Source organism: Triticum urartu, chromosome 4A (genome assembly GCF_056163025.1).
Source record: "Triticum urartu cultivar PI428250 chromosome 4A, HENAU_Tu73, whole genome shotgun sequence".
Taxonomy (NCBI): Eukaryota; Viridiplantae; Streptophyta; class Magnoliopsida; order Poales; family Poaceae; genus Triticum; species Triticum urartu.
The window spans coordinates 377,746,925-377,774,632 of NC_141876.1; the positions used below are offsets into that span (position 1 = coordinate 377,746,925).

The 27,708-nt window shown below is 48.5% G+C and overlaps 1 protein-coding gene and 1 pseudogene across 1 annotated transcript; both read right to left on the reverse strand.

Annotated features, from left to right (window-relative positions):
* Nucleotides 1-6,352: 6,352 nt before the first annotated feature.
* On the reverse strand, nucleotides 6,353-7,391 carry LOC147975897 (protein FAR1-RELATED SEQUENCE 5-like; annotated as a pseudogene).
* A 12,268-nt stretch (nucleotides 7,392-19,659) lies between these two features.
* LOC125551568 (nascent polypeptide-associated complex subunit alpha-like protein 1) lies at nucleotides 19,660-23,471 on the reverse strand. Its single transcript, XM_048714820.2, has 4 exons — nucleotides 23,274-23,471; nucleotides 22,818-22,905; nucleotides 20,240-20,370; nucleotides 19,660-20,167 (listed from the first exon to the last, which is right to left on the reverse strand). The coding sequence occupies exons 1-4, from the start codon at nucleotides 23,343-23,345 to the stop codon at nucleotides 19,832-19,834; spliced, it is 627 nt and encodes a 208-aa protein (XP_048570777.2). The 5' UTR covers nucleotides 23,346-23,471; the 3' UTR covers nucleotides 19,660-19,831.
* Between the last annotated feature and the right edge of the window lie 4,237 nt (nucleotides 23,472-27,708).

Sequence of the window (27,708 nt, forward strand, 5' to 3'; positions counted from 1 at the left end):
TTGCTATCCTGTCTAGTGTTAGCCTTCCTATTACTAGATATGTGTAACACCCCGGATGTAACTTTCCCTATTTGTACTCCAACTCTTGTCGTTTCCGGCGTTAAGTTATTTTATTTTCTCGGGTTCGGGTTTTGCCTCCGTGTGTTGTTGTCGTTGTCATGCATCTCATATCATGTCATCATGTGCATTTCATTTGCATACGAGTTCATCTCATGCATTCGAGCATTTTTCCCGTTGTCCGTTTTGCATTCCGGCGCTTCGTTCCCCTCCGGTGGTCATTTCTAGCTTTCTTTCATGTGTGGGGATTAAACATTTCCGGGTTGGACTGAGACTTGCCAAGCGGCCTTGGTTTACTACCGGTAGACCGCCTGTCAAGTTTCGTACCATTTGGACTTCGTTTGATACTCCAACGGTTAACCGAGGGACCGAAAAGGCCTCGTGTGTTTTGCAGCCCAACACCCCTCTAATTTTGCCCAAAACCCACCAAACTCTGCTCCATGTCCTAGATCGTTCGGTCACGATCGCGTGGCCGAAAACCGCACCTCATTTGGACTCTCCTAGCTCCCTCTATGCCTATATATAGGTCCTCCTCGAAAATTCCGGATCAAACCCTAGTCCCCCTCCTCCTCCAGCCGCCGGACAAAAATCCGGACGGCCGGACGTGTCCGCCCGATCCGCCCGGGCCAATCTCGCGAAGCCATGTGGCGCCGCGCCCACTTCGTCGCCTCCCGCCGCCGCCGGCCCGCGGGGCCCGTTCCCCTCCGCCCCTCCGCGCCAGGCTCCAGGGAGAGGAGCTCCCGAGCCGCCGTCGGCCGCCTTTGCCTCGCCGCGCCGCCGTGAGCGCCATTGCCGGCCGCCGGAGCAAGCCGCCGCGCCCCGCACCGCCACCGCGCCGCTCCGCCGCCCCGCGCCGCCACCGCGCCGCCCCGCTGCCCTGCCGCGCCGCCCAGCCGCCGTCGTCGCCGACCAGCCCGCCGGCGAGCTCCGGTGAGGATCCGGCGATCCTCGGGAGGCGCGCCCCGATCCAGATCCGAGGCAGCTACAATAACCCTAGGAGGTGTTTTTTTTGCTAACTCCCGAAATTGCAGATCCAAGTGCCTCTGTTCGGGGCCCCGTAACTTTGCATCCGTAGCTCCGATTTGGGCGTATAGCATATCAAAATGTTCATCTCAGAGAGTAGATCATTTCATTCCATTGCATCATTTTCATTTGAGCTCATCTTGATGCCCGAAGTGCTGTTAGAAGAGGGCTACTTGAGTTAATTGTCAGATCTGTTACTCCATTTAGCACTTTTGTCATTTTTGCCATGATTAATGTGTGCATGATATGCCCGTGGGTTCTTCATATGTTTTGTTAAGGGTTTTGTCATCTTTCCAGAGGTGCAACCCATGTATTTTTAGGATGTGTGTGGTGACTTGTGCAAGCTTGCAAAGTGGTGCACTTGCTAATTCTGTTTTCAGGGACTTAGTGAGTCCTGGGTTTGTTTATCTCATGATGCCATATGTTCATGTTGTTTCCTAGTGATCCGTGCCTCTTTTGAGGATGATCAGTAAGGGAGTTTTGTTAATATTGTAGTGCTATATCCATCCATGTCTTTGTTTGCAATTATGGAGCACCCCAGCTTGAGTCAATCGAGCTCTACTTTTGCTTCGTTGCGAATCTGGGCAGATCGTCAACTTGTTTGCGATTTTGCCGATGTTATTGTAGTTGATCCGTGCATGCTATGCCATTGTTCTTACCATGTCTAGCTTGTATTTTATGCCTTCTTAAGGGATGTATGCTTGTCTTTCCATGACTTGCACCGTGGTGAGTGCATCGAGCTCGGAAACATGCCTTCGTGAGTTATGTTTCAGCATGTCCCAGTTTTTCTCTAAGTCTGAAAACTGATTATGTTTTTGCTATGTTCGTGTGCTTGTTAGTATATTTTGTGATCCCTTTTGACTCAAGGTCACCAAGGGACTTTTGTTAAGCTTGTTGAGTAGCTCCATGCCATGTCTTTCTTTGTCATGTTCAGGTCTTGTAGCATGTTGTTTTGTTGCTCCGAAGAGGGCTATATGATCTGAAATTCCAGACAAGTGTTAATTTCACTAAGTCTGAGATCTGTTTGTCATTTGCATTTTTGCCATGCTTGTTTGAACCTGTTAATGGATGAATTGGCCGTAGCTCAGTGCTAGACTTTTGTTAAGCATCTTGTGTGCATCCCTGCCATGTATTTTGTTGTCATGTTTGGGTGCTGTAGCATGTTCATCTCATTGCATTTAGATGCCTACTTGCTGTAAATTACAGACCGGTGTCATTGTTGAATCGCTTGCCATTTCCAAACCGTAACTCCGATTCCTGCGTTCTTTATATCGTTTTCAAGCAATTTCATCTCGTCTTTCCAGTGGCACACTTGTAATTCCAAGTTGAGGCCAGGTTCATGCATTTCCTGTCATATCTTGCATTTTGCATCCCGCATCGCATCCCACATTGCATATCATCTTTGCATCGTGTTGTTTGAGTTTGCACGTGGTTGATTGTATCCTTGTTGCTTGTTTGTCTTGTTTGGGTAGAGCCGGGAGACGAGTTCGCTAACGAGGAGCCCATTGAGTTTGCTTTCGAGGATCCAGTCAACTCTGACAACTGTGCAGGCAAGATGATCATACCCTGGAAATCACTACTATCTTTGCTATGCTAGTTTGCTCGCTCTTTTGCTATGCCATTGCTTCGATGCCTACCACTTGCTTGCAAGCCTCCCAAATTGCCATGTCAAACCTCTAACCCACCATTGTCCTAGCAAACCGTTGATTGGCTATGTTACCGCTTTGCTCAGCCCCTCTTATAGCGTTGCTAGTTGCAGGTAAAGATTGGAGGCCGTTCCTTGTTGGAACATATTTTATTTACTTGTTGGGATATCATTATATTGCCTTGTTATCTTAATGCATCTATATACTTGGTAAAGGGTGGAAGGCTCGGCCTCTCGTCTAGTGTTTTGTTCCACTCTTGCCGCCCTAGTTTCCGTCATATCGGTGTTATGTTCCGGATTTTTGCGTTCCTTACGCGGTTGGGTTATAATGGGAACCCCTTGATATTTCGTCTTGATTAAAGCTTTTCCAGCAATGCCCAACATTGGTCTTACCATTTGCCACCTAGCCTCTTTTTCCCTTGGGTTTCCGGAGGCCGAGGGTCATCTTATTTTAACCCCCCCCCGGGTCAGTGCTCCTCTGAGGGTTGGTCCAAATAGAGCCACTTGCAGCGCCACCTCGGGGAAACTTGAGGGTTGGTTTTAGTTGTACGTAGTGTTCATCTGAGTGTGCCCTGAAAAAGAGATATGTGCAGCTCCTATCGGGATTTGTCGGCACATTCGGGCGGTGTTGCTGGTCTTGTTTTAACCTGTCGAAGTGTCTTGAATTACCAAGATACCGAGTCTGATCGGAACATCTTGGGAGGAGGTCTATTCCTTCGTTGACCGTGAGAGCTTGTCATGGGCTAAGTTGGGACTCCCCTGCAGGGATTGAACTTTCGAAAGCCGTGCCCGCGGTTATGGGCAGATGGGAATTTGTTAATGTCCGGTTGTAGATAACTTGAACCTTAATTTAATTAAAATGAATCAACTGAGTGTGTTACCGTGATGGCCTCTTCTCGGCGGAGTCCGGGAAGTGGACACGGTGTTGGAGTAATGTTTGCGCAGGTTGTTCTCTAGCTTCTCGCTCGTGCTTTTCCTCCTCTTCTCGCTCTCTTTTGCGAATAAGTTAGCCACCATACTTGCTAGTAGCTTGCTGCAGCTCCACTCATATTTTACCTTGCCTTACCTATAAGCTTGAATAGTCTTGATCGCGAGGGTGCGAGATTGCTGAGTCCCTGTGGCTCACAGATTACTATTACACCAGATGCAGGGCCTGATGATTCCGCTCCAGGAGACGCGTATGAGCTCAAGTGGGAGTTCGACGAAGACTCTCAACGATACTATGTTTCCTTTCCCGACGATCAGTAGTAGTGCCCAGTCGGGGGTGAACGGGACCGTTGTCGCATGTTGGGTTCTCTTTATTTTGGCGCCGTAGTCGGGCCATGAGTGTTTGGATGATGTAATGTTATTTATGTACCTAATTGACGTGGCGAGTGTAAGCCAACTATGTTATCTCCCCTTTTATTATTATATTACATGGGATGTTTGTGAAGATTGCCCAACTTGCGACATATGCCTTCAATGCGATTATATCTCTAAGTCATGCCTCGACACGTGGGAGCTATAGTCGCATTGAGGGTGTTATAATATGCCTTGTCTCTATAATATAGGGGGAGCTTTGATCCTATTACGTGTGCCGTGCAGTCCAAAGCACCCATCTAGTTGGCACACATCTAGGGGGAGCCCGTCTATATTCTAGAGAGGAGGGGTTTGCGGTTGCTTAATATTATTTCCCTTGTGCAAATCCCGTATTGTCATCAATCCACCAAAAAGGGGGAGATTGTAAGGGCATATTTATCCCTAAGGTGTTTTGGTGATTGATGAAAACGCGTTTGCGGACTAATCGTGTGCCTTGAGTATCCCAGACATTTCATCGCCAGGCACAAGACGGTAGGTTGCCCCTCGAAGACTGTTGAAGACGGTGTCTTTTCTATGTTTCTTTTTGGTGGATTTGAGTCATAGGAAAGCCGTACTATTAAGAGGGGGTCCGCGTCAGAAAGGTTTGGGTGGAATCATCACGTACACGTCTCCTTCTTGTCCCCTCCTTTCCCTTGGAGCATCCTACGCTTTCTCGCCGCCTTGTTTCTGGCTGCTGCGTTGGCTCGCGGTAGTACTGCTCCCAAGTGAGCGGTAGTACCATGCTACGGCGCGGTAGTACCGCAGGTGCCCATGGTAGTACCGCTCCCCTGGAGCTGCACTACCGTTGCCCACCAAGCTAGTACCGCTCCCTCGCGGTAGTAGGGGCGGATGTAATTTTTTACATCCGCGCCTACCACGGTAGTACCGCTTTCGCTCCGCGGTAGTACCGTGCTATGTTGTCAGGCAGTAGTACCGCCCCCCTGCTGTACTACTGTGTCGGGTTTTTGCTTCTTCCGTTTATTTGCGGAAGTAGGCAAGGATGTTTCCTTCCCCCTGGCTAGGGGAGTCCTGCCTTGCGGTAGTACCGCATGGGGGCGCGGTAGTACCGCGCTCGCGGAAGTACCGCCCTCAGCTCCTGTGTTTCAGATCTGACCTTGCTGTTGCTGGGGTTGCGGCAGTACCACGGGCCTGTACGGTAGTACCGCATGACCGTGTAGTACCGCTTGGCAGCAAGCGGTAGTACCGCGCGGCCCTGTGGTAGTACCGTTGGCCGCGGGCTGGTAGGTGGATAACGGTTGGATCTTTGTCCCTCACTATATAAGGGGTCCCCTTCTTCCTTGTTGACTCATCTCTTCCAACCCTAAACTCCATTGTTGCTCTAAGCTCCATTTTCGCCCGATCTCACTCCCTAGCCAATCAAACTTGTTGATTTGCTCGGGAGTGGTTGAGAAGGCCTCGATCCACACTTCCACCAAGAGAAATTTGATTCCCCCCACTAATCCCTTGCGGATCTTGTTACTCTTGGGTGTTTGAGCATCCTAGACGGTTGAGGTCACCACGGAGCCATAGTCCATTGTGGTGAAGCTTCGTGGTGTCGTTGGGAGCCTCCAATTGAGTTGTGGAGATTGCCCCAACCTTGTTTGTAAAGGTTCGGTCGCCGCCTCCAAGGGCACCAATAGTGGAATCACGGCATCTCGCATTGTGTGAGGGCGTGAGGAGAATACGGTGGCCCTAGTGGCTTCTTGGGGAGCATTGTGCCTCCACACCGCTCCAACGGAGACGTACTTCCTCTCAAAGGGAAGGAACTTCGGCAACACATCCTCGTCTCCACCGTCTCCACTCTTGGTTATCTCGTGCCTTTACTTGTGCAAGCTTATTTGTATCATATCACTTGCTTGCTTGTGTTCCTATACTTGTTGCATCATATAGGTTGCTCACCTAGTTGCATATCTAGACAACCTACTTTGATGCAAAGTTTAAATTGTTAAAGAGAAGCTAAAAATTGTTAGTTGCCTATTCACCCCCCCCCCTCTAGTCAACCATATCGATCCTTTCATAATCAGTGGCTATTTTTCAATAGACCAGCATGTGAAAAAGTTGGCAACTACATTGCATTCTACATGGCAACTACTATCTTCATGGTAGTGCAAATAAGACAGTTAGATAATCCACTTACTTGTTAAAAATCTTGTTGGTGTATATCTTGCTCATCTGCATCTCCATTGCTAAATATGTTAGCAATTTAGGCTGCTTGAGCGCGGTGTTTTCTTCTTGATGTAGCTCAGATCCCAGTATTTTCTGTTGCAAAGTTGTGTATTGCTTGGCAAACTATAGCAATGAGTTGCCAGGGCTCACGTACCGCTTCAAAACAGCATTGAACCCCTCGCTGTGCTGAGTAGTCTGCAGAAATGGAAAGAAGCACTGCATGAAGTAGGTCGGCACCCAGTACATTCGCTTCTCCCACAGGCTAGTAAGTGTCTTGTTGTCTTGGACTTGGTATGTTTCAATCATAGCCGTCCAGCTCCGTTCAAACTCCTCCACCGTCAAGCTGTGGTCCACGCACAACTTGAATGCCTTGTGTAGCTCTGGACGGTCAGCAAAGAATGGTCCTAGCGTCTCCTCAGCCTTCTTAATAATATGCCACATGTAGTGCATGTGCACTGCCAACGGAAAGACCTCCTCTATGTCTGCACGCATGCTAAAATCCTGGTATGTTATTATGTTCATCGGAGCAAGTCCACCCATGCACTCCAAGAAGGTTTTGAACAGCCAAGTGTAACCATCCGTATCTTCGTTCCGAACGAGTCCGCAACCAAACTGCAATGACTGATAGTGGTTATTTATTCCTATGAATGGAGCGCATGGCATCTTGTACATATTAGTGAGATATGTCGCGTCGAATGAAATGCAATCACGGAAATGTTTGTAGGCTCTTCTTGCAGAACCATCCACCCAATACATGTTTCTGACACGGTCCTCATCGTCCAATCTTATCCTGTAGAAGAAATCAGTATCTGCTTTTGCTTTCTCTTCAAAGTAGGCTATTGTGTCTTCTATGTCAGCCAACCTGCTCTCTCTATGGTACTTTGCCTTTAGGCTTGTGACGTCTGCTGGTATGTAGGGCATGCCTCTCAGACTACCATCTCCGTTGTGGATCAGGGACGGTATTTGGACCATTCTTGATGGACCGACGTTACAATCATGTAGCAACTTTATGAATTTCTTCTCGAGGGGGCTGAATCCTCTATGGGCGCTCAGAAATTTTACCGGGTCAAACTTCTTTATGAGTTCGTGGTTGTGTTCGTTGAAATATTCGGTGACCACCCACCATGCTCCATTTGCTTTTAGCTTACACCGGACAGGACATTCTATCTTGAGAATGATGCCTCTCTTTCGTTCGGGCACGACGGGAACAACACCTTTACCCTTCTTGTTCCTGTGTGCCTTGTAGCACCTTATCTCACGTCTGTTGTACTCGTTAGTTTTTTTAGTTTCCTATGGTATTCGGTGTTCACCGCAAACCCATGGAACATTGCATATCTCTGGTAGTATTCCTTGGCATCTTCAAACGAACCAAATCTCTGCCCAACATATGGTGGTTGAGGTATCATGATTTCTGATTTCCCGTCTTCTTCCTCCCCTTGCGCTTCATCATCAGTTTCATCATTCACTTCAGTATTGGCGGCTGTTTCATCTGCTTAAGTGTTGCTTGTGCTGGTGTGCACAGGTGTTCTTGTCGTCATTGCTGCAACGATTGCCAGTTCTGACACTGATTCTGCATTGTTTGTGGCAGCATTGGTGACTTGCTCATGGAACACTCCCTCTGTGTGCTCCGAGGTTCCCGCAGTAGATGTCCCCGCGCCATTGTTGATTGTAGTTGAAGCTCCTGCAAAAAAACAGGTACGTGTGTAAGCAGTATTGCCTGAATGGCAGGTTTATCGTAACAGAATATAGCAACTGCGTCTTATTTGGCATGATATCATTCATATAGCAAGCCATGGCATCTGCATCTGGCCATGCATGGCAACTGCAGTTTTTCAGCCATGGCAGCTACAGTTCAACAAACATGGCAGCTATTGTTGCCAAGACATGGCAACCAGCGTCTTTAACATCAAAACTTGCATTCTAGGTACGAGCCCACTAGGAAAATGGAGTTAATCATGAATGGCATACACACGCAGACACTAGTTGACAAATCCTGAAGACCATAGACGACTATTGCACGTATCCACTTGGTACCATTTTGTTGTTTGCCACCACTACCGTGACAAATCCACTTTCCCCCATGCTTTTCCACAAAAGCAAAATGCACTATTGTTTTGTTGGTTCACATTTTTTACCTTGTTGTGCCACATGTGCTAATCAAAGCTGGTCTGTTACTTCAATTCGCTATGCTCTATATACAATAGCGATGGCCTGCAATGGTGAAGCTTGCCACGATACCTTTTCTGTTGTTGTTCCTCCATAACAACCTACGATCATGAGCAGTTGGTCAATGCATGGCAACTGTAGTTTCTACAACATGGCACATGTAGTGGTTCAACCATGGCAAGCAAATTTTGTTCACACTTTGGCTTGCATGGTTGTTTAGACATGGCAACTATCAATGTCAAAACCAGCTGATCTCGGGTAGGGGGGTCCCGAACTGTGCGTATGAGGATCGAAGGTAACACGAGACAAGGGACACGATGTTTATCCAGGTTCGGGCCCTCTTAATGGAGGCAATACCCTACTTCCTGCTTGATTCACTTTGATGAGTATAGGGGTTACAAGAGTTGATCTACCTCGAGATCATAATGGCTAAACCCTAGATGTCTAGCCTATATGATTTATGATTGCCTCTACGGACTAAACCCTCCGGTTTATATAGACACCGGAGGGGCCTAGGGTTGTACAAAGTCGGTTTACATAGAAAGGAAACTTCATATCCAAACGTCAAAGCTTGCCATACACACAAAGGAGAGTCCCATCCGGACACGGGGAAGGCCTTCTATCTTGTATTTTCACGGCCCATCAGTCCGGCTCATGTCACATAACCCGGACGCCTGGGGACCCCCTAATCCAGGACTCCCTCAGTAGCCCCTGAACCAGGCTTCAATGACGATGTGTCCGACGTGAAGATTGTCTTCGGCCTTGCAAGGCGGTTCCTCTTTCGAATACTCCAAAGCAGCTAAACAAAAGAACTATATACGGCTCTGTACAATAGTTACAACCCTGAACCACAAGGGTGAAATACTTAAACAAAATAAGTCATGTCTACTGACAGCTTTTTCGGTGAGATGTTATGTTCTGGCCTTATTATTATTTCGAACCGTTTTTTAGCCTCCCGCTTCGCGTTTCAAGGCGCGGTCTTCATTGACACATCTTGTCAAAGCAGAGACCGTGTCCCCTTATTGCGGGATTCTTATCAATACGGGTTTGGGTAATCCAACTGTGTCGTTTGCATGACCTCTTGGGAATAAGCGAGTTTTAAGGCTCATCGGGGGGGCGCTTGATATTCACTGCCTTTATAAGAGGATAAGAACCCGCCTTATTACCTCACGCCTTCTTCCTCCTCTGCCCTTCCATCCTCGAGCTCCAGTGCCCAAGTTTCGATCTTTTTCGTCGCCACCAAACACTCCAGCCATGTCCGGATCCGGCTCATAGGGCAAGTGGATGGCTTCCTCTGTCATGGAGAGGAACGTCAAGGAACTCCGGGAAGCGGGGTACTTAGCCGTAGACATCTCCCACCAGCTCCCTGCCAAAAAGCATATCATCCCCACTCCGGAGCCTAACGAGAGGGTAGTGTTCATCCCTCACTTTCTCTGCGGACTAAGGTTTCCCCTCCACCCTTTCGTCTGCGGGCTCATGTTCTATTGCGGGCAAGATTTCCACGATCTAGCCCCAAATTCCTTCCTACATATTTTGGCGCTCATCATCGTGTGCGAAGCACTCCTCCGCATCCCCCCCCCCACTTCGGCCTATGGCTTAAAGTCTTCAACATGAAGCCAAAGGTGGTTGACAGAGAGCACGCAGACTGTGGAGGCGCCATGGTGAGCAAGCTCCCGAATGTCACCTGGCCAAAAGGGGCATTTGTGGAGACCATCAAGATATGGCAGCAGGAGTGGTTCTACATCACCGAACCCCGCGGTGCCAACTAGGCAGGCACTCCTGAGTTCAGATCCGGACCCCCGATGCGGGTTGCATCGTGGATAAACAAGGGTCTAGATTGGGCGTCGTCCAATGAGGTGATGATGCTACAGAAGCGCATCAAGAATATAATGGAGAAGAAAACCAGCCTTGCTGATGTGGTCTAGGTGCTGCTTTTTCGCCGGATTCTCCCCTGCGAGCGCCGGACTCTCCACATGTGGGAGTTCAATCCGGCTAGCCCTCAGACCCTGCAGCGATTCTTCGGCATGACGCACGAAGAGATCTGGAAGTTGCTCTTCAAGGCCCAGAAGTTGTGGCCGAAGCCGACCGAAGACATCGGCTTCGACCGTGCTCATCCGGCCACTCCCATAAGTTTTTGGATTTCCAAACCATAATTTCAAATTGAAAATCCAAAGGGGTATACTGAGACTTCCATTCTTTCTTCAGGGCTGGACAAAGAAGGCGGAGCGGATCCGATGCCCGGCTCCGCTGCCCGAAGATCCAGCTATTCCTCTTCTGACAAAGATGCTGGTCCCGGTGCCGTACCAGACGCCGGAGAAGAAGGCCAAGAAGAAGGGCAAGGGGGGCTAGAGGCGGCCTTCGCCGAAAAGGTACTTCAGATGCTGCGTCCGAGGATACCGAAGCTCTCTCCTCCCACGAGGGGGGTGAAGAAGAGGAGGAGAAGGAGGAGAGAAATTCTCCCCTTAAGGGGGGGAAGCAGAAAAGGGCGGCTTCTGGGGACCTAGAGGCGGAGGCGTCCAAGAAGGGGAAGATCTCCCTTTCGGGCGATTCGGAATCGGACGCCGAAGCCAACCCCGAGTGGCACCCCAGGCTGAAGCCCCTGGCCGAATCGTAAGTATCCAAGGACATTGTACATATATCCAGTTTTGTGTTTTATTGGTTTAACACGTTGAATTGTGTGATGTAGTCCGGCTCGCGATCTCCCCCAATGATCATCGTCTTCTGGGAATTCGCTGGGGCCGAACATGATTGAGAGCGAGACGCCTCTGCAGGCCTCCCCGCCCATTGCCACGGACAGCACCAAAGTGTTGTCCCGAAGAACCTCTCCAGGACATGGAGAGGTGAGGGAGGCCGTCAAGACGGCGCCAGAGGGTAATACCTCAGCTGCCGAAAACATGGGGGAACCGACCCCCATGGAGACTAGCGGCGGGGTCCATGCCCATTTCGACCCCCAACCGAATATTATTCCGGAGATCCGCACGGCTCCGGAATAAAGTGAACAGCCTCCTTTGAAAGAAGGGGGCGCGCCGACTCCACCGGCAACCTCTGTCAACCCAGAGGCGCCGGACATTCTGGTGGAAGCGCTTCAACGTGCTTCCATTGTGGAGGAACACCGTACCCTTATGGGTACGGTGGTTGAAAAGGTTCGGTCCGCTAAAAACAGATTGAATGAAGCCTATACCAGCCTACTAACAGGCTTTGAGGTATGTGAAGTAATATTTTTTTAGTTGCTTTGCATATGCAAAAAATATGCCTGTGTATAGATAGTAGCCCCTGAGACTCTGTTCGGCTTTTGCAAAGCAGGGCCGAACAGAGGATCGACTAGTATTGGCAGGAGATAACATATGTGTCCATTTTAATAAACAGGCTTCGCTATTAGAGGCAACCGCATAGGTTGTCGAAGTGTCCAAACTTAAGCAGAGGTTGGAGCGTGCCGATGAAGAGCTCATCCGCACTAATAAGCGGTTTGAGGAAGAGCAAGGTATGCGGTACCTATACATACCCGGAATGATATGAGCTTTGATTAGTTATCTTGCTGAGTTTTATGGTTATACTCATACTGAATGCATCTATGGTCGAATCCCTCAAGAGCGCACTGGCCGAGGCCAAAAAGGAGGTGGAGGAGGAACGAGCCACCCGCCAAAAACATGAAGCGAGGTTGGATGAAGTCCAACAAGAGCTCAAGGATGCCATAAGCAAATGTGAGTCCTTGGAGCTCAAGGTTTCGGATCAAGACGCCGAACTTGCTAAGGCCCTCCAAAGCGCGAAGGAGGCCTGGGTTGAAGCCCAAGGTGCCTGCCGAGAGACTCAAGAGGCAAGGTAGATAGTGGCGGGTAAGGCCTTTAATATTCAGAGAAAATTTGTAAGGAGAAGATACATATTACTGACTCGAGTTTGGAGTTCTCCAGGAGCGTTTGCGGATCTGCCCAGGAGTGTTGCTGACGCTGCGGAGTTCTTTCGAGCCGAGGAGGGAAGCTCAACGGAGAAGCTGTTCTGGTCACAGTACCTTGTGCTAGACATCCAGTGCCCCTCAGTGATCAGCTGAAGCAGTTGACTGAACTGCATAGGGTGGCCGGACTGGCCATGAAGGATGTTATAGTCTGTCTTTGGCCAGCCGAGCCCATACCCAGCAGCTACTTCAGACTAATGAAGCGGCTAATCAATGCCTGCCCCAGGCTTGACGCCATAAAGCAGTCGGTCTGTATCGAAGGTGCCCGGATGGCCTTTGCCCGTGTCAAGGTACAGTGGGCGAAGTTGAATGCCACCAAGCTTGCAACAGAGGGACCACCCGCGGGCAAGGAGCACCGCACGCCGGAGCGGTATTTTGATGAAGTCCTGGAAGGATCCCGCATTGTAGAGGGCCAATGTTCGAAGGATATTATTTTTGAATGAATGTATCCGGGCTGCCCGAACTTTGTATTATGAAACAAGACTTTTGTATAATATGTTTGCTTGTTTTTATTTTAGATTATTTTCCTCATGTGCGGTCTTTTGTTGTATCTGAAAGTTTGCCAGTCGTCGGCTTCATCCCCCTCGTAGATACTACGGGGGTGTTTAGAATAACATGTAATCACTCTTGACCCAACGTCTTGGTCTGTGAAGGAGGTGATTTACATAGCGAACCAGGCAATCAGACTATGCGGCTTTAGTACCTTCACTTAGCCATAGGAGTTTGACGGGGGGTTAAGTACTAGCCCCTGGTGCGCGTGCGGCTGTCCGAACTGGGATGCCTTAGGCACGCGACCGAGCCGAAGTTGGTCCTTCGTATAATACGGAAAAAAATTGCAAAAGATTTATATTAAGTCACTGGATAGCTGACCAGCTCTCGCTGCATCATGACAGTCAGTTTTCGGCTTTCTCTACTGAGGTGTTTGACCGGACGAGCCAAAAACACAATCGCAGTAGTTCTCCCTTTACTACCCTAGCCGAACTGGCAGAACGTAAGGTAGTAACCACATGAGCCGGGCAACCCAACTATTAACAAAAGACATGATTCGGAGCCGATGCATATAATGCTATATTCGGGATGCCGAAGTGTACTATAAAAGTGTTCGGACTTCTTTTTTTGAAAAATATGTTTTGGCTGGGTAGAGCCCCTGGTGATTTAAGTCGTGCGGAGGTGTATATGACAATCGGACGAAAAGAGGGAATACAGATTAGGAGATGAGCCAAGACCGAATAGGTTGGGTGAAAAATTGTTTCCATTATAGTCTGATTGATACGTCAAGACATATTTTTATAGAGGATGACATAGGCCTCGAGGCTATTTTACATGCCGAGAACAAGGGAAAGTTGTATACAGGTCCTAAAGAGAGGAAGAGGATCTTGAAGATCCTTTGGACACTCTGCCACACGTCTGCGCTGCGTTTTGTCTTGATGTGTGATCCTTTGAGAGGGTGGACGGTCGAGTACACTTAAGGGGCCTGGAAAAGGGCCCTTGGTACCATCGAAAGGTGATGTTGGTTGTAAAGAACCTGGAAAAATAAAAATAGGAAAAAGAAAGGAAGAATATGAGGGTCCGGGTAGGATCGAGCCGTATTGTGGACTTTAATATGCCTCTGTCCTTGCCCATGGTATCTTTAGTGCGTAGTTATGTACGCGCAGTACATATGCTGCAATCCAGTTGGGGCTGTGACGGAGGCTGAATTGCTAATCTAGCTCTTGACGAGCCGGACTGTCATTCTACAGGGTAGACCGGACTCGTTTGACAGTGTCTGGTGGCTTGACTGTCGATGTAGTATTCGGCCTGATAAGGCTACCCTGTATTTCAACTGTGAGGGTCGCAGTTTGCTCCTCGGTATGGAGGGAGCGCTCCATGTTTCCATTGACTGTTATAACACCCCGTGGTCCAGGCATCTTGAGCTTTAGATAAGCATAGTGCGGGACCGCATTGAAGCGGGCGAACACGGTTCGTCCGAGCAGTGCATGATAGCCACTGTGGAAAGGGACGATGTCGAAGATCAAGTCTTCTCTTCGGAAATTATCCAGTGAGCCGAAGGCTACCTCCCGCGTTATGGACCCTGTGCAACAGGCCCCTACGTCGGGTATCACTCCTTTGAAGGTGGTTTTGGTGGGATTGATTCTTGATGGATCAATGCCCATTTTGCGGACAGTGTCCTGATAAAGTAGGTTAAGGCTGCTACCGCCGTCCATAAGGACTCGGGTAAGATGGAATCCGTTGATAATTGGATCGAGGACCAATGTTGTCGAACCTCCATGACGGATACTGGTCCGATGGTCTCTGCAATCAAAAGTGATCGGACAGGCTGACCAGGGGTTGAATTTTGGGGCGACTGGCTCTATGGCATAGACGTCCCTTAATGCGCCTTACGCTCCCGCTTGGGGATGTGAGTGACGTATATCATATTCACCGTTTTGACTTCGGGGGGAAACTTCTTCTGTCCCCTGTGTTCGGTGGGCGAGGCTCTTCATCGTCGTCCTCGCTAGGCGGCCCTTTCCCCTTATGCCCGTTGTTTAGCTTACCGGCCTGTTTAAAGACCCAACAATTTCTGTTGGTATGATTGGCAGGCTTGTCGGGGGTGCCATGAATCTGGCAAGGCCGGTCTAGTATTCGGTTAAGATTGGATGGACCATCCTTGTTTCCTTTAAATGGCTTCTTCTGCTGACCGGGTTTAGGGCCACTGAATCCGGCGTTGACCGTCGTGTCTTCAATATCCTCGTTGTTGCTTCGACGCTTGTGCTTGTTGCGTCGTGGCTTGCCGTTTCCATCTCTGGCCTTGGAGGTGCCAGGGTCGCTGGTGCTGTTACTTCTACGAGCGAGCCAGCCGTCTTCTCCCGCACAAAAGCGGGTCATGAGTGCGGTGAGGGCTGCCATAGACTTTGGCTTTTCTTGGCCGAGGTGTCGGGCGAGCCACTCGTCATGGACGCTATGTTTAAAGGCCATGAGGGCTTCGGCGTCCGGACAATTGACAATTTGGTTCTTTTTAATTAAGAACCTGGTCCGGAGTTTCTGGGCTGACTCTCCGGGTTGCTGGACAATGTGACTAAGGTCATCGGCATCTGGAGGCCGAACATAGGTGCCTTGGAAGTTGTTTCTAAAGGCATCTTCCAAATCTTCCTAGCTACCAATAGAGTTTTCTGGTAGGCTGTTTAACCAGTGCCATGCTGGTCCCTTGAGTTTTAGGGGGAGGTACTTGATGGCATGGAGATCATCACCGCGGGCCATGTGGATATGGAGAAGGAAGTCTTCAATCCATACTGCGGGATCCCTTGTTCCATCATATGATTCAATGTTCACGGGTTTAAACCCTTCTAGGAACTGGTGCTCCATTACCTCATCGGTGAAGCATAAGGGGTGTGCGGCGCCTCTGTATCGGGCGACGTCACGACGCAATTCGGATGAAGTCCGTATGCGGTTTTTGGGCCTGATGAGGTTATGCCTGTCAGGCCAAGCTTGACGCTCGCCTTCCCGTGTTGGGGCACGCCTCCTTGATCCGTAGATTGATCTTGTTTGGCCTGCTCTATTATTCAGGTCTTCACGAAGGTCGTAGGTGTATCCTGGAGTCATTGTCTCTCTGTCTCTACGGCGAGGTGGTGCGGGTTGGTGTTCGGCGTAGGTGGCCGCTTTATCTCGCCCGCGTGGTGACTGGTCTGGTTCATCGGCACAGTCATGTCTTGATGGTATGGGCTTGAGGGCTTCATCGTCAAATTGTGGTAGTAGTCGATGCTTCGGATAACTCTTTTTTGGGCGTTGAAGGACATACTCTTCGGCGGCTAGGACTTGGGTCCACCTGCCGTTGAGTGTATCTTGTTCGGCTTGGAGCCGCTGCTGCTGCTTTTTTAGACTCCTAGCAGTGGCGATTAGCTAGCGCTTAAAGCGCTCCTGCTCGAGTGGTTCCTCTGGCACGATGAAGTCTTCGTCGCCGAGGCTCACATCATCCTCGGAGATTGGTAGATAGTTACTATCCTCCGAGTCCTCGTTCCCGACTGGATCGTCAGGGTTAACTTGCCCATCCTCCCAATCATCATGTTCGGATGTTGGCTCAACAGGGGCTTCGGGGTCTTCGGCGTTCTCCGGGGTGTTATTATCTTCGTTGCCAGTGTTGCTGTCTTTTTCGCGGCGCGATTTTGAGTGGCGCCACTGACGTCGACGCTTTGGAGGTGCTTGAGCATGCTTGTCCTCAACCGGATCCTTCCTTCCGTCATCGTCATCCTCTTTGGGTGTGTCCACCATATACACGTCATATGTGGAGGTGGTCATCCAACGTCCGGTAAACGGCGGGTCTTGGCCCTGTTCGTCTCCGGCATCGTCGTCCATGCCGTCGATGTCTTCGGAGGTGTAATCCAGCATGTCGGTTAAGTCTTCAACAATGGCTATGAAGTGGGTGGTGGGTGGGACGTAAAATTCCCCGCTCTCAGCCCCTAGTCCGGGTTGGGCATAGTTCGGAAGTGATTCCTCTGTAATAGCGAGGGATCGCATTAAGTTCAGGGCCTCGTTTAAGAGCGAGGTTTGGACGTGGAAGCGAGAGTCCGCGGGGCTGGCCGGGGTGCAAGCCTCCTGGCCTTGCCTACTTGGCGCGGACTTCGAGAGTTCATATCTGGAGTCCGGGGGTGAGTCCGGCCTTTCAATGATACGGGGAACCTGGACTGATTCCGAGTTCGCCGTGGACACGATTGCCTCTGTATCCTCGATAATGCACTTTGTAATGGAGAGTCCGGTGGGCTCCACACTCCCATCTTCGGACCTGATGGTTTGCTCCGGATCTAAGGTCAGAGCGATGGTTGGGGCCGCGAACCCTTCAAAGATCAAGTCTCCTCGAATATCAGCGACATAGTTTAGGTTCTCGAAACTGACCTAGTGACTGGGGGCGTAGCTGTCGATCTGTTCAAGGTGGCCAATCGAGTTGGCACACAGTGCGAAGCCGCCGAATACAAAATTTGGCCGGGGAGGAAAGTCTTCCCCGAAACAGCATCATTGTAGATGATCGATCGAGCCATCGAACCTTCTGTTGACGGCACAGTGGAACTCTCATTGAAAGCACCAATGTCGGTGCCAAAACCGGCCGATCTCGGGTAGGGGGTCCCGAACTGTGCGTCTGAGGATCAAATGTAACGGGAGACAAGGGACACAATGTTTATCCAGGTTCAGGCCCTCTTAATGGAGGTAATACCCTACTTCCTGCTTGATTGACTTTGATGAGTATAGGGGTTACAAGAGTTGATCTACCTCGAGATCGTAATGTCTAACCCTAGATGTCTAGCCTATATGATTATGATTGCCTCTACGGACTAAACCCTCCGGTTTATATAGACACCTGAGGAGCCTAGGATTGTACAGAGTCGGTTTACAGAGAAAAGAAACTTCATATCCGAACGTCAAAGCTTGCCATCCATGCAAAGGAGAGTCTCATCCGGACACGGAGGAAGGCCTTCTATCTTGTATCTTCATGGCCCATCAGTCCGGCCCATGTCACATAACCCGGACGCCTGGGGACCCCCTAATCCAGGACTCCCTCAGCAACCACATCAGATTAGACATGGCAACTGCAGTTGTCCATGCATGGCAACTGCAGTTGTCCAGACACGGCAACTGCGTTTTGTATTGACACCGCGTAAACACCAATGTCACCTATGTTCCTTTTTCCTGATTCACTGTCCATAGAATCACTTCATACGACTCACCTGTGTACGACATTGATGGCAGGTGCCCGGTTGCCGCCTGTTGCCACGTGCTGCATGATGGTCCTGCGTTTTTTCAAAAAACTCGTAAGTCCTTGCCATCCTTGCAGGTTTTCTTTCTTGGCCACATCAGTATGCTTTTTTCATATGTGTTATCTTGATTTGCCACATTGGCTACTTGAAGTTGTTCTCCCGTACATCTATCAGCGTTTTCGCCCTGTGTTGGAACTTGCCATGGTATCCCTGTGTGTGTGGTTGTGTCATAAGAACCTGCGAACAAGGACATTGTAGCACATAAGTAGAATGCCATTTTTCCTCCCCACAAACATGTCAACTGTTCCTTTTTTGATCATGCATCGTACCGATGTTCGCGTACTGCTCTAGTAGTGGTAGCAACGGCCCTGCGGAAATGATTTGATTGTACTCTGCTGCATCCCAAGGCGGCGCTTGCAGCCTTTGAGAAAACAAAGGATCAGTGTCGTCTTCATGATTCATTTTTTTCCGCTTTTCTCCCACTGTGTTTTCAGTCACTGCATGAATAAGAACGCATGAATATTCGAAATGCATTCTTGTTGTATGCACATAAAAGAAAACACGTCAATCTTATCACATTTCTTGCATAAACAACCAATGCATGGTGGCAAGTAGGACATGCACATTCATTCTCTTTTCTAAAATTTGGATGCCAACTATCATTTTGAACCGATGGCAACAACCAACATAATATGATGTCAAGTAACAACATAACATGGTGGCGGCTAACGACAAAGATAGGTGGCAACTAACGACAAATATAGGTTGCAACTAATTTTCTCCCTCCCTATGTACCGCCCAAATTCCTCCCTTCTTCCCCTGATTTTAGTGAATCCTACACATCCTTCTGAAGCAACTACTCGCAACAACCCAACCCAAAAGCTTAGTTCAGATCTAGGATAGAACATGGCAGATCTTGCTTATGTTGGTGGGCAAAGGGGAATAAAGACAAATTTGTGGTGTGCTTGCCATGACAGTGTGGATCTAGTCGCCATCTTCGTGGGCAATATGGAAGTGCAATTATTTGGGACAAAAGGAGGAGAAAGAGGAGGAGATCGGAGATCGTCCTGTTAGCATGTCGTCGCGTTTTTCGTCGATCGGGAGGGGGCAAGGGGTGGGGGTGGGGTGGGGCTAGAGATCTGGTTTGGTTGCCATGGCAACTAGAGAAGGAAGACAATGGAGGTAGGGGATCGAGAGGTAGGAGACGACGACGACAGGTCGCACTGGGGTTCGAAGGTAGGCAAGGACGATGGGCGCGTTAGGTTATGCGGGCAGCGGGGTCGTTCACCCGGATGTGTGGACGATTGTGTCACACACCGGACATGCGGGTTGTGGCAGGTTGCGCCCGGACACCATCGTGCAGGCGGGGTTCTCCGTGCCACACAGCGCGTGCGGCACAACCCCCTAGATGCCACACATGTGGCAGTTATCGTCGTTCAAAACGAATCGACGGCAATCAACACGTGTGAGCAAGTTGGAGAAGTGCCACACACGTGGGCGTTAGTGTTTCCGTTATTTAAATTAAATCTAATAATATTTCAGCCGAAGGTGAAAAACATGCCATAAAATTGCCACCACTGACACGTCCGTGCTAAAAAAACACTGTACCAACTTAGCCGCGGGCAGGATCATGTCCAAACGACCTTATCAGAGATGCAAGCAAACATGAGATACTTATCCGGTTCCAAGATAATAATAACACTCAAGCTGCAAATCGCTCAAAGAAAAATGGTTCAACTACTTCCAAAAAAAGTCGCCATACTCTTAAGTTGTGACCTCCATAATGGCAGTGACAATGTCTCCATTGGCAGACTTGAGAGCCCTGACAGCCTTGGCCCTTGAGACGCCCGCCTGTGTCATCACCAGCTCGATGTCCTTTGGCTCGACTCCCTCATCGTTGACAACCTCGTTGTCATCATGCTCCACGCCCGACGCCTCAGGACTTGAGATCATTTGACTCAGGTCAGGAGCCTTGAATTGTTTTGCAGCCTGGCTCTGCAGCTGGGAGCTGAGATCCTCAATCTTGGCTTCACCGAAAATAACATACGTATCTGAATTTGGGCTCTTGAACACATCTGGCTTTGAGATGACGAACAATATCTGGAAACAGTGGTGTTAGTCGACCAACGAAGGAATACAGACCATGCTGTGTAAGTGATTGTAATAACTCACATTCTTGCTTTTCTTCACAGTGACACGGCTTACGCCAGTGATGGATTTCATGCCAAGCTTCAGCATTGCCTTGCGGCTCTTCTTCTCACTCCTGCTTTGTTTTGATTTGCCACTGGCATCACCTTCTTGCCCTGTAAAATAGCAATAAGAACAATATGGATCATACAGTGTAAGAGTTACATAAAGCGAATTGTATAATACAATCTGGAGCTTCCAGATAAGAGGGAACCGGAACCAGCTAGTCATGAAAAAACACAACAATTTCTTTAACACTACCTAGCACATATGATAGTCGGCACCAAGAAAACGTCTCCTTGCATATGCAAGTCAAATTTAAACGAAATGTAATTTACTCCAAGTAAAACATAGTGCAATGCCCATTTGCCCAGTATAACCTCTAAGGCTATAACAATAAAACATCAATAAATTAGACGCCATCTATAAAAATGTACTCCCTCCGTCCAAAAATACTTGTCCAAGGAATGGATGTATCTAGACGTATTTTAGTTCTAGATACATCCATTTCTATTCATTTCTGTGACAGAGGGAGTACACTATCACAGCCTTGCAGCTCCAGGTTTGAATAGCAGACTAAAAAGTACAATATATGCACCAGAAGCAGCTAGACATCTGTGCCATCAAATTGACTACAATCTAAACATCTCCGTTCTTTTGTTTCTATTCATTTCTGTGACGGAGGGAGTACAGAACTATCACAGCCTTGCAGCTACAGGTTTGAATAGCAGACTAAAAAGTACAATATATGCACCAGAAGCAGCTAGACATCTGCGCCATCAAATTGACTACAATCTAAACATCTCCATTCTTTTGTTTATACAGCACAAAAGATCTTTCAACATCGGTCACAGGCACAGTACAAAGATTATATTCCATCTCAATTGAATTGACAATGAGGATTGTAATTTTGAAGTATCTACAACAAACCCACATGACCAAACCAATCAATATTCTTGTCAGATGCAGAGAGAATATCCCAAAAGAAGCTAAAAGCAGACAACCAGTAAACATGCATTCATCCAAACAAACCAGCCAGTGGTGAAGCTACGTGTAGACACCCAAGAGAGATACTCTTCCTCCCGGGTTGCTCTCGGGCGACTCTGGAGGACCCTCGCCGCCACCCTCTCTAGTCCACCTCCTCCACGCCCCCTACCCTCGCCGTCGCAGTAGGAGGCCTCCGGGCTAATCCCCTCGGCGGACAGCGGCGGCGAGGCCACGCTCTGCTCTCCATGCACCGTTAGCCTCCTCCCCATATCCAAATCGAATGCCTCCAGAACCTTCCTGCATGGAGCTGCCAGCTGCCCGCTGGCCGGCGCATGCTGGCCCTCCGTCGGTGGCCGCCGCTCCATGCTGCTCGCCGGCAACAGCGACGCCTGCAGGCTCCCGTGTCCCACCATGGTGGCGTTATACTGCCTCCTCCTCCTTCTGGACTTGGGGATGGGGAGAAATCTCTGACGGTTCGCCCGGCCATGACTGCGGCGGTGCACTCACGCCACTCCTCCATGTTGATGGCACGGTCTGCATCTCCTTCATGTCCGTATGGTGAACTTCTCTGCACTCTATGTGATCTCTCTAGTTTGCTTCATTCCACTCATCACCGGCCATCCATCCCGTACCGCCGTCAACATCACCTCTTCGTCGAGCCCTTCGCCACCATCCATCCGCCCCTGCCCGTCGTTTGGTGTTTTGCCCTTGTAGCTATGCATGCTCAAGACCCTCCCATAGCTGTCGTTGTTGTGTTGCGGTGAGCTTCGTGCTCTTGGTGTTCTCTCGGTTCATCTTTGCTCAATGACGACGCAAGATGCCTCCCCAACTTGCTAATCGTTCAGTATTCCTGCGGCGGAGCCCCTAGTCAAGGTTCGTGTTCAGCTGTGGCACTCGTTGATTGTGGATGCTCCTGTGTTGCACCCTGGGGTTTGGTACGCGTTAGGCTGCTTGCGATGTCTTGGTATTGTGATCTCTCGACGGCGCCCCGCATCTACTTGTGTCTCTCGTGCTGATGGTCCTATGGTCTGCTAGCTAGGCTGTGACATGTCCTGGATGTCTTTTTTCTCATCTTCTTTTAACCTTTTTATTTGTACTGTTTTTTGGCCCGGTTTCCCTCATAAACGTGGCCAATTTGTTCAGGTTTTCAATCCAGTTTCCCTTATAAACTGGATCATTCTCTTGGCATTATGGCCATTTGAGTGGTAATATATTCAGGTGGGGAAACTCTCCCCCCGGTGACCATTCCAAAAAAAGAAGGTAAGTGTAGACTGTTATGTCAAGTAACATCACTTAATTTGCTCAGCAAACAAATCACGGCTATTTTCAAGTGTATACGAAAATTACATGGATACTGTACATATGTACACATGCTACCATTGTTGGCACCACCACTGAAATCGTCCAAGGGCAAAGACAATCCGACCCTAAAAGAAGGTCTAATAATGTAAACAGAAAAAAACAGGATTTAATAAATCTCACTCTGTTATTATTTTCACATGTTCGCATCAGATTTATTAATTAATACAGCTTTACGCAAAGTGGATACAGGAGACCAGTGAGCATAGTGAGTTACCATCCAAATCATCATTGTCATCATCATCGTCGTCGTCGTCGTCGTCGTCATCATCATCATCATCATCCTCAACCACAACCTCCTCTGCCTGCTCCCAAAATTCACACAGTAAGATCTTCAGATGTTACCCAGTACACAACAACTAAAACACCTATGTCACCGAGGATAATATTGAGTTATACTTCTATCGATATTAAACAGTGAATTACGCTGCCTCGTGTAAATAAATAACTAGATGAAGAATTAGGCGACAGGATTAGAATTACCAATACCCATTATAACACACTGAAAGCAATAACCTTCCAGGATCGGACTAGTTCATCGAATGGATCTAGAACCAGCAAAAACAAGGACATTTCATGGAATATTTAATCCCTGAACAAATCGATCACCGATTCTGACGATGACTGGCATTGCTCGGGAGGGGTTGGACCAAGGATCACATCCAAATCTCACCTCTGTTTTCTTCGCCTCGAGCTGCTCCTGCTCGATCTGGGCGGCGAGCTCCTCGGCAGTCTGCGCCGTCATCCTGGTGCTACGGTGGTAGTCAAGGGGCAGCGCTCGTGAGAAGGGAGGAGGTGGCGGCGGGCCGGCGAGGGCGTCAAAAACCCTAGGCAGATTCTCCTAGTGGTTGCGAGACCCGGACTAAACTCTTCACTTATTTATTTTCAGGTGGGATCGCGGTGACCACCTCAACATTTCCAAAAAATACAATATGGCACAGTTGAAACACTAAGGCTCTGTTTAATTGCCAAGTACTCTCTCCATTTCAAAATAGATGACTCAATTTTATATTATTATGACCTGTTTGGTTAATGCCAAAAACTGTGTTACTAAAACTAGAGTATTTACAAAATTATAGTAATTTCTCCACATAATAAAAAGAGCCCTGAACCTCTTTCTTTTAACAGAGCAAGCGAAAGAAATGAGTCGATCGCTAGATCTTCTCAACAAACTCATCTGGCTATTAAGCCGCCGCTCGATCCTCTGTCCCACGTGTTCCCTAATACCAATGAGATAGCTAGGCTGAATACATTTATCATAGAAAGGATCCGAAGCAACCCATAACTATCCTTTAAAGATCAGCCAAGGTCCGGAGAGGCGATCTCATCTCTTTTAACGAGTACTACTACTAATCACCGCTAAAAGCAATTGCTAGCTACTAGCCATGAACGGATGCACGACCAACAGCTAGCTAGTAAATTTTACAGCATTATGTGATGTAATCAAACAGGTCCTCTATATTGTGAATATTTAAAAAAAACATTGTTATATTAAAACCATAGTGTTTTGTACATGTATGCTAAACTACTGTAGTTTATGATATTTTGGTTTTGTTAGTACTTTCCTACTAAACAGAGCCTAAGGCTGTGTTTGATAGTAAAGTATTGAAAGAACCAAAGTATTGAAAACTACAACATTTCAGCATGTAGGTGTAAGATACCACAGTTTTGACATACCATAGTATTTTGAAGTATTGGGAATACTTTGAGTTGTTTGATAGTGTTGTATATATTGACGCACCTAATAACTAGCTAGCCGTTTTCTACTTGCTTACCCTGTTACCCAAACCCAACGGCCATTGTGACGATTAAGCTCAACCTAGATGGAGCGCTCCCTTTAAGATGCTCTATGGGTGGATGGGGTGTGATTGCTCGTGATAGCTCGGGGCAGGTACTTGTTGCTCGGGTTGGCCGCTAGGAGAATATTCATGACACTTTTGGGGTAAAGGTCAACGCGCTGGCAGCAGCAGTGACGACGGCGACGAAGATGGGAGCAATCTGGGTTGCCTTTGAAACCGACTCACAGCTTCTTGCAGATGCCTCGTCAAAAAGTTGCTCGAGAAAAATTAATGAATCATTAATTAATAATTAACAAACGTGTTAATTATTGAACCGTTTTCGATTCTTTTGAATCGCGACTCGGACGCTCCCACGACCTACCCGGCCCGCACTATATAGTCAGGCAGACGTCTACCCTAGCCGCCACTTCGTATGATTTCGCATCACCGTTACAGATCATTGCGCCGCCAATAAAATCTTCTCCATCCCTCCTTTCGACGTGCACGGGGAGAAGGGACAGCAGGCCTCCGGAACCCCGCCTCTCGTGATCCTGTACGGGAGAGGGGCGATCAGGTTTTTGGGGAGCGCACTCGTGCGACTGCTGGCAGCGACGACTTCGCGAACGACGACTTCTTCCCTAACCTCGGCAATCTCATCCTCGACGACATGGGCGACAACGTCAACGTCGGCGGTGTTGTTCCCGCTGCACCGTATGTGATTCTATCTTTCTTGTTCGAGATCGTGGTAGAATTCATGGTTCTAGTATGTGCCTTAGATGTGATCTATTCATCTACTATGCTAGTTCGCATGATTAGCTTAATCTCCGCAATTGTTGTCATGATTTATTTTCTGTTTATTCGGACTAAATCTCGTAGTATTGCTCATATTTCCAACAATTCCAAAACCTGATTATAGGCAATTTACTCCGAGTGGTTTTGCTGCGCATCTGAAGCCGCCTGCTTTTAAGGGGGTGCAATATAAGAGGTGACGCACGAGAGCAGTCTACTGGTTTCAGACCATGGGCTGCTTTGACGCCACTAAAGGCAAGCCTTAGGGCGATCTTAATCCAGCACAGCTGGAAGCTTTTGTGAAGATCGATACTCTTTTTAAAGGCACTCTTCTGAGTGTTCTTGATGATTCCATTGTGGATTCGTATATGTCGTTTGACAACGGCAAGGACATGTGGGCTGCGCTCGAGGCAAAGTTTGCTGCCTCGGACGCCGGCAGCGAGTTGTACGTCATGGAGCAATTCCATGACTACAAGATGACTGATGAGCGCTTTGTTGTACAGCAAGCCCATGAGATACAGTCGCTCACAAAGGAACTCGAGTACTTTAAGTGTGTGTTACCGTACAAATTTGTTGCCGGAGGCATCATTGCCAAGCTTCCACATTCGTGGAACAATTTTTCTACTTCCCTGAAACACAAGAGACAGGAGTTTTCCGTTGCGGATCTCATTGGTGCTCTTGATGTTGAAGAGAAGGCGAGAGCAAAGGACACACGTGTTCGAGTTGCCGAGGGAACTTCTAGTGCCCATATGGTACAGAAGAAGAATTTCCATCCCAACAAGAACAAAACTCAGGGCAAAGGCAAGTTTGATACAAAGAATAAGCCGTCACATTCTACCAACTTCAAGAAGAATTCTCATAAAAAGGGGAAGGAACTTTGCCATGTCTGCGGTGATCCCAATCACTGGGCTCCGAAGTGTCCTAACCGCTTTGAGGAGCGCGAACATGAGAAGAGCGGCAAGTCCGCTAATGTTGTTATCGGTGATACTGATATGAAGGAATCTGGGTACGGTATTCTTCCTACCATCCTTTCAGTATTTCAATCTCCTGATTGGTTGATTGACATCGGTGTCAATGTACATGTTTGTGCTGACGCCTCCATGTTTTCTTCTTACCAGGTCAAGGGACTTCTCCCGTGCTAATGGGGAACGGGTCACATGCCATCGTTCGAGGTGTTGGTACGGTCGATCTGAAGTTTACTTCGGGGAAGACCATGCGTCTGAAGAACGTTCATCATGTGTCGTCCATCAATAAAAATCTCGTTAGCGGTTCCCGTTAGCTAATGGATGGGTCAAGTCAATCACATCATTCTCTAATGATGTGATCCCATTCATCAAATGACAACTCTTTGTCCATGGCTAGGAAACTTAACCATCTTTGATTAACGAGCTAGTCAAGTAGAGGCATACTAATGACAATCTGTTTGTCTATGTATTCACACATATACTAAGTTTCCGGTTAATACAATTCTAGCATGAATAATAAGCATTTATCATGATATAAGGAAATATGAATAACAACTTTATTATTGCCTCTAGGGCATATTTCCTTCAGTCTCCCTGAGGGAGTCCTGGATTAGGGGGTCTCCGGACAGCCGGACTATATCCTTTGGCCGGACTGTTGGACTATGAAGGTACAAGATTGAAGACTTCGTCTCGTGTCCGGATAGGACTCTACTTGGCGTGGAAGGCAAGCTAGGCAATACGAATATGAATATCTCCTCCTTTGTAACCGACCTTGTGTAACCCTAACCCTCTCCGGTGTCTATATAAACCGGAGGGTTTTAGTTCGTAGGACAACATACAATCATACCATAGGCTAGCTTCTAGGGTTTAGCCTCTCTGATCTTGTAGTAGATCTACTCTTGTACTACCCATATCATCAATATTAATCAAGCAGGACGTAGGGTTTTACCTCCATCAAGAGGGCCCAAACCTGGGTAAAACATTGTGTCCCTTGCCTCCTGTTACCATCCGGCCTAGACGCACAGTTTGGGACCCCCTACCCGAGATCCGCCGGTTTTGACACCGACATTGGTGCTTTCATTGAGAGTTCCACTGTGCCGTCGCCATCAGGAAGGATGCCTCATCCCGTCTTTAGAGACGACACTGTTGCCAAGGGAGCTTTGGCTGTCGCCAAACTCTCCGGCTAGGTGGTTTTCTTATGACCACCTGTTCGGCGGATGCGCCGACGATGATTTCTCGGGTCATCGAAAGCAATCTTCACGTCAACTCGGAACTCGCCGAGCAGTTAGATCCAATGGAGCTCTCTTCCCTAAACGAGCTCTTGGATCGCATCGCCGCCCTGGGAGTCGCTACAGACTACGATCAGATTGGGTCTAACCCGATCTGAGAGAGATCAACTCTCCCCAAGTCACCCATCATGTTGCAGTGGTGGAGGAACAATGCGGCAACCCTTCATCTATCTTAAGGACTGGCTATGTCTGGATTCCCGATCCCTCCAAGCCGGATACCCGCGGAGGGGAGGACGTCACTCAAGAACTGAACCTAGAGTCAGGCAGCGGGCTAGATTCATTGGAAA